General features: G+C 38.8%; 5 protein-coding genes and 1 non-coding gene across 16 annotated transcripts; 4 read left to right on the forward strand and 2 right to left on the reverse strand.

Annotated features, from left to right (window-relative positions):
* Positions 1 to 22: 22 nt before the first annotated feature.
* Positions 23 to 1868, forward strand: LOC105271055 (protein disulfide-isomerase TMX3-like). Its single transcript, XM_011312371.1, has 4 exons — positions 23 to 166; positions 247 to 335; positions 395 to 558; positions 676 to 1868. The coding sequence occupies exons 1-4, from the start codon at positions 124 to 126 to the stop codon at positions 1664 to 1666; spliced, it is 1287 nt and encodes a 428-aa protein (XP_011310673.1). The 5' UTR covers positions 23 to 123; the 3' UTR covers positions 1667 to 1868.
* A 106-nt stretch (positions 1869 to 1974) lies between these two features.
* Positions 1975 to 4377, forward strand: LOC105271058 (protein disulfide-isomerase TMX3-like). Its single transcript, XM_011312373.1, has 4 exons — positions 1975 to 2243; positions 2511 to 2599; positions 2662 to 2825; positions 2903 to 4377. The coding sequence occupies exons 1-4, from the start codon at positions 2201 to 2203 to the stop codon at positions 3894 to 3896; spliced, it is 1290 nt and encodes a 429-aa protein (XP_011310675.1). The 5' UTR covers positions 1975 to 2200; the 3' UTR covers positions 3897 to 4377.
* Positions 4345 to 5359, reverse strand: PDCD-5 (programmed cell death 5). The gene is made up of 4 exons (XM_011312372.1): positions 5188 to 5359; positions 4810 to 4918; positions 4577 to 4740; positions 4345 to 4502 (listed from the first exon to the last, which is right to left on the reverse strand). The coding sequence occupies exons 1-4, from the start codon at positions 5251 to 5253 to the stop codon at positions 4455 to 4457; spliced, it is 387 nt and encodes a 128-aa protein (XP_011310674.1). The 5' UTR covers positions 5254 to 5359; the 3' UTR covers positions 4345 to 4454.
* A 214-nt stretch (positions 5360 to 5573) lies between these two features.
* Positions 5574 to 11112, reverse strand: LOC105271060 (uncharacterized). 8 transcript variants are annotated; one of them, XM_011312385.1, is made up of 6 exons: positions 11026 to 11112; positions 10371 to 10550; positions 8023 to 8437; positions 7461 to 7843; positions 6606 to 7372; positions 5574 to 6343 (listed from the first exon to the last, which is right to left on the reverse strand). In XM_011312385.1, exons 2-6 carry the CDS (start codon positions 10408 to 10410, stop codon positions 5867 to 5869), a joined length of 2082 nt encoding a protein of 693 aa, XP_011310687.1. In that variant the 5' UTR covers positions 10411 to 10550; positions 11026 to 11112; the 3' UTR covers positions 5574 to 5866. The 8 variants fall into 8 exon arrangements, with proteins under 8 accessions (XP_011310687.1, XP_011310686.1, XP_011310683.1 ...); XM_011312384.1 differs by having other exon boundaries at positions 8023 to 8430; positions 10371 to 10617; XM_011312381.1 differs by having other exon boundaries at positions 10371 to 10555; positions 11026 to 11106.
* On the forward strand, positions 10103 to 10174 carry TRNAA-UGC (transfer RNA alanine (anticodon UGC)). Its single transcript has one exon. It is a non-coding gene; the product is annotated as a tRNA-Ala (tRNA).
* LOC105271059 (uncharacterized) lies at positions 11106 to 15269 on the forward strand. Of its 4 annotated transcripts, none has more exons than XM_011312374.1 (8): positions 11106 to 11421; positions 12329 to 12761; positions 12872 to 13012; positions 13136 to 13351; positions 13927 to 14103; positions 14374 to 14539; positions 14714 to 14767; positions 14850 to 15269. In XM_011312374.1, exons 2-8 carry the CDS (start codon positions 12342 to 12344, stop codon positions 14996 to 14998), a joined length of 1323 nt encoding a protein of 440 aa, XP_011310676.1. In that variant the 5' UTR covers positions 11106 to 11421; positions 12329 to 12341; the 3' UTR covers positions 14999 to 15269. The 4 variants fall into 4 exon arrangements, with proteins under 4 accessions (XP_011310676.1, XP_011310678.1, XP_011310679.1 ...); XM_011312376.1 differs by having other exon boundaries at positions 12342 to 12761; XM_011312377.1 differs by having other exon boundaries at positions 11107 to 11421; positions 13178 to 13351.
* The last annotated feature ends 55 nt before the right edge of the window (positions 15270 to 15324 follow it).

Consider the following 15324-nt stretch of genomic DNA (forward strand, 5'->3'; position numbering starts at 1 on the left):
GTAATGGCGTCCACCCCCTCGGTGGAATGCTCATGAGGGGTGAAAAATAGTGTGTGAAAATTTGATAATCAAAAATTATTTCTTGGATATTCAATTTTTTTTCAAAACTTCTCAACATAAAAAATGATTGGATTTCACACAATTGTGTTATTAAGCTGCAGTTGCGGTGAGTTAAAAAATAATAAACAATTCTATACATTTTATACGAATACATGAATGTTAATTAACATTGATAATTGTTTACAGGACTTTTTATGAGTGCGGCGACAGCAGATGTGATTGAACTCAATGACAAGTTCCTTGATATCTACAAAGAGGGGCAATGGCTTGTGATGGTAAAAATTATTGAATTTATTAATATCACAGGGTACTAATGGAATAATTGTTTTAATAGATGTACGCCCCTTGGTGCTCCCACTGCCAGAGACTGCAGCCAATTTGGGCTCATGCCGCCCAAAATCTTGCAGCAACTTCCATTCAAGTTGGAAAATTGGATTGCACAAAGTACACTAATGTTGCTCAACAATTTGAAGTCCGAGGATTCCCCACAATTTTATTGTGAGTATATAAAATTGCCCCAGTAGTTAAAAAATACATATACTTCCCTCAAATAAATGGATTGTTGGAGAAAATATTTTTTCATTGCCTTTGAAATATTTATTTATTGTTGAACAGTACAAAAGGAGGAAAAACAACGATTTACACCGGCGATCGGAGCCACAAGGAAATCGTTAAATTCGCTGTACGCCTCAACAGTCCTCCAGTGCAGGAGATCACAAGAACCGAGAATTTCAATAAAATCCAAAACTTCCTGGATCTCTACTTCTTATACGTTGGGGAGAGATCCGGTGATCTCTGGGATATTTACCACCGAACAGCCGAGGTCTTCCAGCCCTTCACATTTTTTTACCAAGTTAATGAAACATTGGTAGATACTCACCAACAATTCACGAAAGTCCCCTCAATCCTCGTTTACAAGGAAAATGTTAATTACAAATTTACAGGAGATAATGAAGACGATCCCGATAAACTGAACAGCACATTTTATAATTGGGTGAATAGAGAGCGATTTCTCATGTTTCCAGAGGTGACTCGAGGTACCATAAATCAATTATTCCTCACGAAGAAGTACTTGGTGCTGGCTGTGGTGGATGAAAATGAATTTGGAGATGTAGATCCAGATATGTTGGAATTACGTACTGCTGTTGAGTCTGTAATTCAGAAAAAACGAGAAAAATATCACGACAACTTTCAATTCGGTTGGACAGTGAATTCTGAGTTAGTGAATAGCATTGCACTGATGGAGATACCGAGACCTAGCTTAATCGTGATAAATACAAACACCTCTCATTACCACATACCAGATGACAACCCATCAACATTAGATTCTCATGCCATTGAAATTATCCTCGAGCAAATCAGGAATGGCACTGCCCCAAAGTACGGAGGGAACAGTATTTTAGTGCAAGTTTACAGATTGTGGTTCGATTTGAAGATTACCCTCATCGGAATGTTTAGAGCAAATGCTATTTTGACTGTTGTCCTCTTGGGACTTCCCACTCTGTTCTTCTCATTGATTTTTTATATTATCTGTTGTCCTAATGTTGTGAGTGATGAGGACGTCGAAGAGGAGGAGAAATCCAGCGTTCATCCCCATTCGGAATAAAACGAGAAACGAATTACAAACAAATTGCTGATCAAATAAGTCGACGTGTACAAGTGATTTCGTACCTGAGAGACATTAAATTTTTTCCCCTAAAGGATTATATTATCACCCAAATTACCAAAGTACCCAAATTAAAATAGATTTTATTGTTTAGAAAGGCATTGGTTTTTAGATTCCTGGGGCCTATGATTGCCATTACAATTTTCAATAAATAAATTACATACCTGGAAAATAGTATATTTCTCACCCGCATCCCTTACTTCTATGGAAGCATCTATAAATGTTTGAATATCTGAAAAACTGCCGGGTGATTATGGTTACCGCCTCCTGTAATGGCGTCCACCCTGAAAAAATGCATAAAACAGGATTTCGAGTGTCACTGTGTTTTTGACAGTTTGTTAATCAAAAATTAACGCTGAGGTGTAAGACAATGATTACGTGGATGCAATAAATATTTTATGACGTTTGGTCAGGTGGCTTTTGTATAATTAAATAAAGGAATAAGATTTATTTTCCGTATTCGGTGCATACGAAATGGTCTCAGTCCTCAAAATTGTGTTCTTCAACTGTTTTTGCGGTGAGTTAACTGTTAAACAATAATATTATTCTTGTATCCCGTATTTTTCACGCATTTTTTCCTTTTTTGTGATTTATAATGCGAAATCATCATTGAAATGTTATTTACATTAACCTCAAATTCTTCGATCAATAAAAACAAATATGTGTACAGATTAATTTAATTAGATTTATTTATCTCAATTTTACGTAATTTCTTTATCTCTTTTGTTAAACATTTTGGTGAGACTCTGTGAAGGTTTAATTATAATTATTTGTTTTTTTATAGCATTTTTTGCTAATACAGCAGCATCTAGGGTAATTGAACTGAGTGACAGGTTTCTCGATATTCACAAGGAGGGGCAATGGCTTGTCATGGTGAGAATTAAATAATTTGTAAATTAATAACATTTATTGACAGGCAATAATTTTTAAATTAGATGTATGCACCTTGGTGTGCCCACTGCAAAAGACTAGATCCAATCTGGGCACACGTTGCCCAAAATCTTTATGCAAGCAATATTCGAGTTGGCCGAGTTGACTGCACAAGATTTACTGCCGTTGCTCAACATTTTAAAATCCGGGGCTTTCCGACCATCTTATTGTAAGGACCACCAACAATCATATTTCAAAAAACAAATCCACCCATCAAATGCGTAATAGATTAATTCATTTTTCCAGTTTAAAGGGTGAACACAAGTTCACGTACAATGGTGATCGCACCCGAGAGGAGATAGTAAAATTCTCTCTCCGTCTGACAGGACCTCCAGTGCAAGAGATCACAAAATCCGAGAGTTTTGACATGGTAAAGGATACCCAGGGTTTATACTTCTTATATGTAGGGGAGCGATCGGGCCACCTCTGGGATATTTACCACAAGACAGCAGATGCTTTCCAGCCTCACGCATTTTTCTACCAATCCCATCCAGCAGTGGTGGACAAGCATGCTCCAGTTGAGAAGGTCCCTTCGATCTTCGTTTACAAGGAAAATGTTCATTACAATTTTGGGGGATATAATCACAGTGATCTTGACAAGCTCAACGCCACTGTGTACAATTGGGTGAACGCAGAGCGTTTCTCTACGTTTCCAAAAGTCACTAGAGGCAACATAAACCAATTATTCCTGACGAATAAGTATTTAGTGCTGGCAGTTGTCGAGGAGAATGCAGTGGAGGATGTAGCTCCAGATATGCTGGAGTTTCGTGATATGGTGGAGTCTGTAATAAAAAAACAGCGAGAAAGATATCACCAGCACTTTCAGTTCGGTTGGATCGCCAATCCTGAGTTAGTGAACAGCATTGCAATGATGGAGATGCCAAAACCGAGTTTAATTGTCATTAACACAAGCACGAGTCATCATCACATACCTGACGATGACCCCAGTAAATTAAATCCTCATGTAATCGAAATGTTTTTGGAACACATCAGAAATGAAACTGCACCGAGGTACGGGGGTAATGGTGTCTTGGTGCAGATTTACAGGTCGTGGTTCGAGATGAGAACGACTCTGGCTTCGATGTGGAAGGGAAATCCTATATTGACGATGGTCCTTTTTGGACTTCCAGCTCTGTTTTTCTCATTGATTTGTTATGGAGTCTGTTGTCCCGATATTCTGGATGCTGGAGATGAGGAGGAGGAAGAGGAAGAAGACAGCAGTCACATGAAGAAAGACTAAGAGGGGCTCTGAGATATTCGTTGAACGATCTCATCGACAATACTGAGGATTATATAGAGGAGTGGTAGGAGATCTTATGTTAAATCTCTGCAGAAATAACTCCAGAGGTACAAAATATATTGACTTGAACTGGCATACCACTTTACGACTGATGGCCATTACTTTCTTTTAATTATTGTTTGGTTGCATTTTTTTTTTCTTCGAAAGACATTGAGAGAATCATGAAGATGTATGGGTGTGAATTATTTAGGTGTTTATATAACATATTTGTTCGTAATTGAGAGAATTGAGGCATTCCATCTGAGTCATTAGATATGTTTTCGACGACTAGAAGCTGTCGACAGCATTTGAATTTTAATGAAGCACTGTATAAATTTTGTGATTAGGCAGAGATTGATTTGTGGTTTTAATACTCGTATCTTAATTGATCTGTAATCTGTGACGTGAATTGAGTAAATAAAATTTAATTTAACAGATGAAATTATAATGTAGGCATTATGAAATCATTTCGTGCTTTTCAAGTCTTACATTTTGCTCATTTTCATTGAAGACTTAATGCTACAAATCGTCATCGTCGGAATCCAGTGCAGCTCTTCGTCGATCAAACTGAAAAAAATAGAGAATGAATAATGGACTGTCAAATAATTAACTTGACATTCGAGTGTTTGAAAAATAAATACTTTGACTGTTGTCTTCTTCTGGGTTTGTTGATTCACACTTTCTAGAAGACCAATGAGTTCCTTTTCCCCCAGTTTTCCAGGTAGTTGTCCTCTTTGTGCCATACTGAGTAACATCCCCTCCACCATCTTGGCTTTTTCTGGTTTTCCCAGGGATAATGTGTTCACTATTAGAATTTCATAGTTGAAAGACGCATTTTTTAAAGGTATGACAATCATAAGTGATAGTATCTTACATCTGGCTCTCGCTGACTGATCCAGGACTTGTGTCAGGATCGAATGCCTCATGTCCTCAATCTGACGCTGTTTTTCTTGCTGTGCCTCTTGATCTCCATTATTTCCTCTCTTAACAATAAAAATTGAATTAATTCATTAGATCTTATCGAGATGAATCATTCACATAACCTCAAATTCCAGCCAGCCTCTACGATCAATATTGAAGTAATTCCGGAAATTTATTGGTGAAACAATCATATTCCCAATGTGTAATTAATTAATAATGACGGAATATAGAGTATTATGTGTTTATAATTAATATTAATGAATATTAATGATCAACGAAAATAGAACTGAGGATTTTGGTGTATCTAATTAATAAATTAGAAGATTTTTACTCTGTTTTGTGACTGCAATTCCGCCAATCGCTGTTGACGAAGTGCCTCAAACTCAGGATCAGCCATTATTTGAGAAATTATTCTTTTTACTGCAAAAGAATCGAAAACTTGGAAATGTCACTCGGTATCAATAATTGTACAGCTCCGTAAATTTGTTCTATTTATTGAAACTCAATCCAGATGTCGCACAAGTTTCTGCGAGATATATAATATATATCTTGAATATGACATTACCTATATAATCCGATCTATAAATATTTACTGACTTACTGGAAATTTCTCATGAATTTTCTTCCCCCAGAGAAATATTTAGAACGACAGAAGACCAAAAATTCACAATTTATACATATACTCCGAAAAATAATCACTCATATTAATCAATTCATCAGAGTTTATTGAATAAACAATTTCACAATGACCTGGGGACAAAAAAAAATTATAATCCGCCAGTTGGCATTTGAAGTTGACGTAAAAAATTCACAATATTGTTTTTTCATAACCAGTGAATTAAACTATATCGATAAACCTTCAACAACGGAAAGGCTTCAAGGGTATAGACTACTATCCACACCAAACGTGTACTGCCCAATCTCCTACACACCGATTTTTTTTCAAGAAACATAAATACTATACCCAAAATAACTCGGCAGTGTAATTATCGATTATCGATTTAATCACATCAAATAGTACTCGCATTATCGTACCACGGAGGCATCCAATTTGGTGGAGTTCTCTTTCTCCGTTCCCCCAGGGTCTCGAAATTTGAATTTCTATCAAGACGTCGACGTCTACTGTCATTACCATGGACATTAGCATTATCGAGTACAACAAAAGCTTGTGCCTCGTCACTCTGACGTTCCTTCCCAAAACTTGGTGAATAGGACCTCTGATTGTCCTCGAAAGTAGCCCTGTCTGGCGATGGACTATTACCAGTCTGACGAATGGAGGACGTCCTTCGTCGACGAGCAAATCCCCTGGGCTCATCATCAACATTATGAACATGAAGACGATACGTTGGACTCGGCGATCGATTCGTCAGAAGTTGAGGATTAACATCAGCGATGGAGGGTCGTTGACCCTGAGAGGCACGAGAGCTCCTCCTCACCATCGGAGGCTTCCCCACTACGTTCTCCTCGTGGACTCGAGTTTGAAGCACCTAAAAATATATATAAAAAACAGAAAATGAAAGAATAATATATATTATCCTTCTCTCTCCTTCTGTCTTCCTCCGCCAAATTCAAGAAAGTTTCATCGAAATCGAAAGTAAACACTCACCTAGTGCCTGACCTTGCCAGACAAAAATGTCGATAATTGAGGTACGAAACGGTGGGTATAAGTAAACCATGAAAATTTCATAATGATTCCACATGCGAGCTTAATCGTCCGTTATAAAATCATAAGTTACGATAAATTTTTACCTGAAAAGCGTCCTGATCATTTTGAGCATTGACCGATCCAAACTGTTCGCTGTTATCATTATTCAACCAATTATTGGATTTTCGCCTAGTGGCCTGATGTGTGGGATCATTGATTCGACTTCCTCTCCTGCAATAGGCATCTCGATACTCTGGCTGGAGATTCATGTGTCCCTCAGGACGAAGGGTCGGCGGCATCCGGAGTGACTCAACCTTGGGAACGTGTCCATGGGGGACATACTGAGCCCTCACCTCACTGGTGGATGTGTGGGAACGTAAATCTGGAACTAGACGCCTGTCAAAGCCAGAAGAACCAATTGGATGGCGCATTGAAATCGGCGGTTTCCTGTAAATTGGACGGTCAGGGTCTATATATTTCGATTTGTACTCTGGATCTTGATCTATTTTTGTGCGAAATGTAGCGGAACCGGAGGATGGATGAACTTTAGAACCATCCGCTCGACCTATCTCATCTTCAGGTTTCAAGAGTTTGGGACGCTCCCTGGGGAAGTCGCGATAGGCGTCTTTGTACTCTGGTGTCTCCATGGGTGGGTGTTTGAGGTCGGAGAGCTTTGAGACAAGGAGATTCATGTCCTCCTCCTTTTTATGATGGTTATCGAGCTCCAGGAGGTCCTCGATGGACTCATCGTTGTCGTTAGGAGGAACGACTGTGCCTCGGGGATCGACGAATTGCTGAGTGTTTTCAGTGGCTTGGGAAAAATTACCTCCGGACTTCAGGTGAGTTTCTGGAAGCAGTGGCGATCGTTTTTCTGGATAATCGAGAGGAATAGCAACTCATTAACTAATTATTGATATCTTTCAGATGAATTCTCAAACGAATTTTAATTGACGAATTACCTTGATGAATCGGTTGACGAAAAACGTCAGTGTATTCCGGCAAATAAGTAGTTTCACCCTCGAGTTTCAAATGCGCACCCTGTCGAAGAATTTCGGGCCTCCTGGCACCAACGAATGGCACATATTGTTCATGACTCTCTGTGGATGTTTCCTGTTGACCCTCGAGCTTCAGATGCGTCGGCACGCGAACGAGATCGGGTCGACTGACGTTAAACCACTCGATGAATTTCTCACACTGTTCCGTGACAGTTCGCATGTCACCTTCCATTCGAAGTGAGGTAGGTCTTCGGGCCAATTCAGGACGATGCAAGCCCTCGTACGTTCTGTAGTTCGAATACTCAGTGGCAGAATAAAAATTGCCACCAGTCTTCAAACTGGTGCCCCTGAACACGCCAAACGTTAAAACAAACAATTCTTCAATTAATCCAAACTGATTTTAATAATCAATCATCACTTTTACGATAACGATTCCAGTAATAAAAATGTGATAGTGCAAAATAATACTGAATCGTCTAGATTTCACATTTGAATTATTTAAAATTATTTCAGTGTTGAGTCTCACTTTCTGATAAGTGGTGGACGGGTGGAAACATGCCCAGGTAAAGCCGAGGCATCATTATCAGTCTCCATAGGTCCACCATTAGCTTTGATCGTGGCTAGATCACCAGCTTCCACTTCACTGTCCCCGATATTCCTCTTCACTAGCGAATCCTCACTGGTAGCTCTAAACGCCCTTCTGTACTCAGTGACCAAACTCTCCAGAGCATCTTCATAGTGGTCGACTCCCAGAGTATCGGGCCGATTTGGCACCCGTCGGCGTCGATAACGCGCGAGTTCATCAACGGTCAACTGATAAACACTTGGCCATGGGAATTGATCCTTAGACTTCCCTTTGCGCTCTTTGAACTTTATGCGCGCTACCTCGGAGTCCGAACAGGATTTTTGGGGACTCCTGAATAGGGATCTTCGCCTAGAACCAGTTTATCAAAGTAATAAAAACAATAAATGTCAAGAAAATGTGAAAGGATTTATTCCTGTTTTATATCAAAGAATTTTCTAAGGTAAGGCGTCAGGTCAGGACGATCGCCGCTCCTAAACTGAAATCTCCCAAGCTATTTCGCTTACATCGATGGGATCCGGGGTGAAGTACGAAGAGGGGGTGCGGGGATGGCTCGGGGGATTCGCGAAAGCAGGAACAGGAAGAGGGTGGTACGTGTGGCTCGACGTGCCTCAACGTAGATGAGCTAAAGTGTTGAGACCCAGACGAGACGCATCGATCTACCTCGGGATATGAAAAAAATGCTCACAGTAGGAGAACAACACTGAAAATCACAGCGAACTTTAACGGTGCACGTGCACGAAGGCAATTGCACAGTGGTATAGATTCAGCTGACGGCGATGTCGCTTCAGGGTCGACCTGGACCAGAAATAATTGTGTCACGCGAGCAGTAGTGATTTCGATTCAAACGAATGGAGATTTTGTGCGGATTTTTTTTAGTTGTGAATGATTTTTTATCTGTGTACATTCTGAATTTAGGGGTATGGCCGTTTTTTTTTTCACCTTTCGTGAGTGAAATTAGTCTTCATAAATTGATGATTAATTGTAAAAGAAAAGGGAAGAGTTGAGGGTGTGGCCAGTCCCTTTGGAGGCGCGGGTTCGCATTCCCCGGCTGCTGATAAAAAAATAAAGAAGATATTGATGAATTGATCGGTGAGAAGTATTTGATCATAAATCCGAAACGTCGGAAGACAGGTGAGGAACTCTTCTTCACCCTGGACTCTTGGTTTCCGTGGGCCAGATGCTTAACTTGGCATAACGGAATCGTCGCACGTCATGAGTTGTGTTGGTGGAAGGGCTATCGCTCTCATTGGGGTTGAGTGCCGACCCCGTGACCCAGATTTAATCGAAATTTGCATAGGGCTGTTGCGATGTTCGTTACCCTCGGTATTCACGCACAGGACAAACCTCCGACTTGTGAAAAACAGCGACAGTATTTATTCCGATGTTGCGTGTTTAATAAACGCGTTCTCGAGACTTGAAATATTATTTTTTATGGTCTCCAACTCCGAAGGATCAACATTTGGTAATAACTTTTTTTTTATGGTCTCCAACTCCGAAGGATCAACATTTGATAATAAATTCCAATTTAATTTCATTCCAATGAGTCGTCCAATCCTCTTATATCAATCCCATCACTGATTTCTTACTTTCACTGAAAACTATTCCACTAAACCGAAATCAAAATAAAACCAGGAGTACGTTTTTTATCTCATCGCCCTAAAATTCTCCTAATCGAGGTCACCGGATTGTTTACGGTACCCGTGAGTAATTCGGCACAAAATTTCGTTTTGCGCAAGCAATCGATCACAATCGCGATTAACGCGAGTAAATCACGCGACCTCGATCTTATAATTCCCTTCCATCTAATTAAAAGATGATGAATGTGCGAATTCACAATTGATTCCCCTCCGTCGATCACCCCATCCCTCCCACCCCACCCCCTTCTCAGAAGTCTAATTTCTCGGGTAAAATATTAAATTTAGATGAATAGTTCGGGAGATGGAGAAGTGGTTACAAGCATGCTGTGAGAAGACAGTCAGGCTAAGACTTCGAAATTTTTTTACAGCAACTTATATACATCGGGGATGTAGCTCAGTGGTAGAGCGTTCGCTTTGCATGTGAAAGGCCCCGGGTTCGATCCCCGGCATCTCCATTTTTTTTTTTCAAATTTCAATTAAATAATTTAATTGTTCTACTAAATCCTCAATGAGTTAATCTGAACAGACCCCATTGGAGCGCATCTGAATGGTAAAAATGATTTGAACAGTGTGACCGGACACCAAATTACTCTACATCAATACTATATCGCGTGAATAATTATAATTTATACAATATAAAGATTAATTTACCTTTTTGACGAGCGTTCCCGCCTCCCTTCGCCCATTGCATCGTCCTGACGAAATGCTGAAAGACTTGGAGTAAATGACGACGAGGATATCTTTGCTGTCGTCCTTTAACCCGCGTCAACTTCAGTGACAATAATCCCACTTGGACTAATACCTGGTGGCAATCCTTAGCGTGACTGAAAACTTTCCTGGAGATGTTAATAAGAAAGGTAACGACGGGCCACTGGGGTATACACGCCGCCCTATACACCTGCGCAGAATACGACTATTGGGCTTCTTCGGGAGGTATAATACGACGAAATAATTCGGTCAAACTCGTGTGTCAATTGTCAAAGAATCCCAAAGAAATCGGTCACCTCAGAAATAATTCCAATCGTAAAAAAATGGGGTAACTTCAATTCAATTATATTATATGATCAATTGTCAGCGCTAAAGCGCTAATTCTCCATGACCTTTCACGAACTTGTATTTTAAACAAATTAAATAACAATATGAAATTAAATACCCAAAAGATTAATGTTCGGACAATGATACTTTAAGAAATGAATTAATATAGAAAAGTTATAGGAATCGTGCAAGGTGCGAAATGTTTGATAATCACAGGACTGAGTTTCAAAACAATAATACAAAATATGAAAGATAATAGAAAATCCCATACCGCGTGGCCATGAACGCGTCAATTGATTGATATCGGTATTGACCAAAGGTCCGCGTACAGAGCAGTTGGTGAACAGTTCGGTATTGCAAAACCGACAGTTGTGTCTTCTATTCTCTCTCTTCCCCTAACCAGCCACCATTGCAAAATGTACGTGCATGTCTGTTACACGGAGCCCCTGAAGAGACTATCGCCACAGTAGTCAGTGATCATCGGTGGTCATCGTTGGATATACCAGGGGCTAAATCATATATATCAACTGACTAAATCATCTCTCATCACCTAAAAACAGAGTTAAAATGCAAAAATACATGTCGAAGATAATAAAATTTATCCCCCAATAATAAATACCTATTCAGTAATTGAAATTCAGGCATCTACTCCACAATTCTGCAAAAGGTACGTGAATATCAATTATAATGAATTATTTTAGTTAATTATCTAATGTACTTGACAGACTTTTCCGTGAATACATAATTACATTGGGATAAATAACGGAATAAAAATAAAGTCAGCGGTCGACACGAGGACCTACGAAGGAAAATGCGATAGCTTGAGTGTAAACACAAGATAAACGGCAAAAGAAAGTGAAAAGAGAATGAGAGTAGAGAAAAATAACAGAGGAATTTATTCGATTAGTAATTAACATTCTTGTGGTGAAAAGTATCAGTAGTTGGGATGTAAGCCGGTTGTTTTTATTGATGTGGGGAGAAGAAGAAGAGAGGGGTTTATCATCAATCTAAACCGGCGAAGACGAATTCATTTGTAAATAATCGCTGCGTACTTTGTACTTTGGGCTTGGATGCTTGAGTTGACACTTGGAAGAGGCCGGTGCTTTTTTCCTTCGATTTAACATTCGAAATTTATGTACGACTATTGAGACTGAAGAATTTATGAGATTTATCAGTTGATGATGATTCTTCGGATGAAAATAGGAAAGAGAGAAATTTTCACGCGGTGAATGAGAAATTATTGACAGATATATTGTTTGGTGAGGGGTCGACTCGTGATTAATGTCTTTTGATCGTTTAGACTTTTATTTTTAAATTCTTTTGTTGACCGTTGTCTTTTAATCCCAAGATTTATCTCGCTGTTGCAGAATTCTTTGACTTATGACTAGTATTTTCAACTAAATCGGCAAAAAAAAAATCGAAATATAAATTAATCCCGTCATCCACGAGTTCAAATTCCATAATTTGTATTTTGACAATTCGGTATATCAATTGGTTGAATTCTTATCGCCTCAATGATGCAATCCAGTAATTATTAATATTAATTATCAATGTTCAATGATTTTTTCATGCAGAAATTTTCTACAGATGGCTGACCACGTAATCGAGAGTATGAAATACCTGATGACATCATGCCTCACAGCCCTAGCTCAGATGTCCATGGGTCAAGTATTACTTCGTGTTCTGGATCGAACGTTGTGGATCGTGGAAAAGTCAGCGCAGTGGAGCCTTCCCTGCCACGAATCACCCATTGAGGAAAATGGAAAATCCTTCCACAGCATGGAACTCGTGAGACCTCTTCCCTGGGTGCTCTTCCTTCCATGGCTGATCCTCCTCCGCTTATCAAGATTAACATGGAATCTTGGGGGTGTAATTCTCGGTTATCCGACGATCGATCCCAGTGACATTGTCAGGTACGTTCAGAAAACTCGAAGGCGTCTAAGAACAATCAAAACCAACGGGATCAAGACCCTCAGGCAAAAACGCATCGCTAATAATCGTCCCTTGGTAAGTGATATTTAATTCAAATGAATGATTGATTTTAATTTAATGAAGTGGTGCATGAATGTTTATTTGTTGCATTTATAATTGATCAATTGAATTGGTGATGGGTTTAGGAGAAGAGTCTCCAAGAAGCGAACAGGAGCCTGATTAAATCCATTCAATTAACCCTGTCCAGTCTTTCGTGTCTTGATACCTCAAAGTCGAATCACTCGCCTCCATCGACCAGGATTCAAGTTAGCGTTAATGATGAAATGGCAAGTAGTAAAGACCCAAATAATAACAGGATAACGAGTTGGTTCGCCCTACGGTGGAGTCCTGTCAATTCTCCCACCCCAGGACCTTTGAAATTATTTTCCAAATATTTTGTTGGTATCTAGGAAAATTTCACGCGTGATGAAGAATATTTCCATGTCCCACAGTCAACAACTCCCGATGAAAAATCTGCCACCGAATCAACAATTGTGGACCAGAAGAGGAAGTACACCCAGATAAGTTCGGATGATCAAGAGTCTGATGAATCAGAGGAGGAGACCCTCAACTCGAAGATCGAGCGTTTAGCACGTGAGAACAGTTTTGACGATCGTGACTTCCAAGTGAGTCATTTGTATATTGATGTTATGAATACTGGTGTTTGTTTTTCATTTCAGTTTTATCAGTCATTGGTAGACAAGTATTTGTAGTACGGAAATAATATTTTGGCTTCATAGACTCGCTTTGATTTACATTTTAAGCGTTCGGTTATAGTCTTGTTTGAGTTGTGAAACGTACAATTAATTAATACGCGAGTACATCGGCAAAGTACAAACTTCAGAACATAAACACATTAGTCCACTAATAATAAAAATTCCAGATAATTACAATATTTCAGTATTTACAATGACCCTGTAACTTGCCACAGAGACATCCATTTTTCACTTTTCATAGATAATTATTATCGCAGTTCAATAGTTCTCGGGTTATTTAGAGAAAATAATTTTTGAGGAATTGCTTCATCTCGGATTTAGTTGAAACGACTTCTTACGGTATCTGAGAGAAATTTATTTGAAGCCAATAGTTAGAATTCAAATTGAACTCCAAATTTTGGAGATGAGAATTGATTAATTCTTTGGGAATTAATTAATTAATTGATGAATCATTAGACGATTCATTGAGTATTGCATTTATATAGCCTGGGGACAGTTCTGAAACGAGTGAATCGAGCCAAACAGATTTGGAGGATGAGGAGAAAATTATCTCGCAGCATGAAGTGGAAGGTTTATTGCAGGAAAATAATGCACTTTTGGATGAATACAAACTTCGGTCTTCTAACGCTATCCTGAAGACCAATTCAGTAAAGGATACTCAGGTAAATTCGTTTTTATAGAAGATATATTGATTTCCTTGTGATTGCTTCGCTCGCATGCCAAGTGCCTTTCGCAAAAGAGAGAAAATAAAAAATTTAGTAGAGGAGTGGTAGAATGCCAATGAATTGAATGATTCGAATTGAATTTCCTGATAATTCCGGTAATCGAACGAGTGTTCGATTGTATTAGAATATCATTTGATTACTCCACTACTTAATTGATGGTAAAATTTCGGAGGCAAAATGAGGAAATGAACCCAATCGTGATCGTAGAGCACGTGTCCCACCGACAATGAAAAAAATCCAGAGATCGAACTTGCTGAGGAGCAACCAGATTATTTCTCCCCACAGAGTGGAGACGATGGAGATACTGCTTTTTACTCACCAATCAGCTCCAAGAGCTCGAGCCCAGAGAGGGCTTTACCCACTTTTCAAGGACGTAAGTTTCGTCCATGAACTTCTCGCGTTGTCATATCATAAATTAATATCAATTAAAATCCCTTGCAGCGCAAATTTAATCCCCGCTCGTTTATCCTGATATGGAGTTCATTTGTTTCGTTTTATATTTTCACAACAAGTAATATTAAATGTTTATTTTTACGTTTTTTTATAGACCAAGGCGGATGCGAATTGAAGGGGATAAATGATGTGAAGAATAATTATTCGGGTAAGACTTCTGCAAGTGATTGATTAATTTATCAATCTTAATAAATAAATCAATACAATTTATCATTTTTTTTTTGTTGCAGATGGGAAAATTGTAGAGAAAAGCAATGGACACGTGGAAAAAAGTGGATCGAGTCAGACATCAAATTCAAATAAATGCGCACTAAAATTCCAGAGTAAATCGCATCATAAAGGAAAAAGAATGACCCACGGCTCTCGCAAGAAGAAATAATGACCCACATAAAAATATTAAATACCTCTCTGAGAGGAAAATTAATTATCCCATTTCATCTGGCACCTCATTTTTAATCCCATTCCATTATCTATTATTTTTTTAGTAACCATTGATATTTTTTTCTACAAATTCTTTATTGTTATCGTAGACTTAGTACGTAATCTATTTATAAAAATTATCATTCATAATACATCACGATTACACGATTATAATTGTTACACATAAATTAGTGGCTTAGATCAATAAATTATTTAAGTGATAACAGAAATAGAGAGACCTGTGTGATCAGCCCCGAAAATTCTATGAAGATGGCGGTATCTTCC

This window comes from Fopius arisanus, unplaced genomic scaffold (assembly GCF_000806365.1).
Source record: "Fopius arisanus strain USDA-PBARC FA_bdor unplaced genomic scaffold, ASM80636v1 scaffold00100, whole genome shotgun sequence".
Taxonomy (NCBI): Eukaryota; Metazoa; Arthropoda; class Insecta; order Hymenoptera; family Braconidae; genus Fopius; species Fopius arisanus.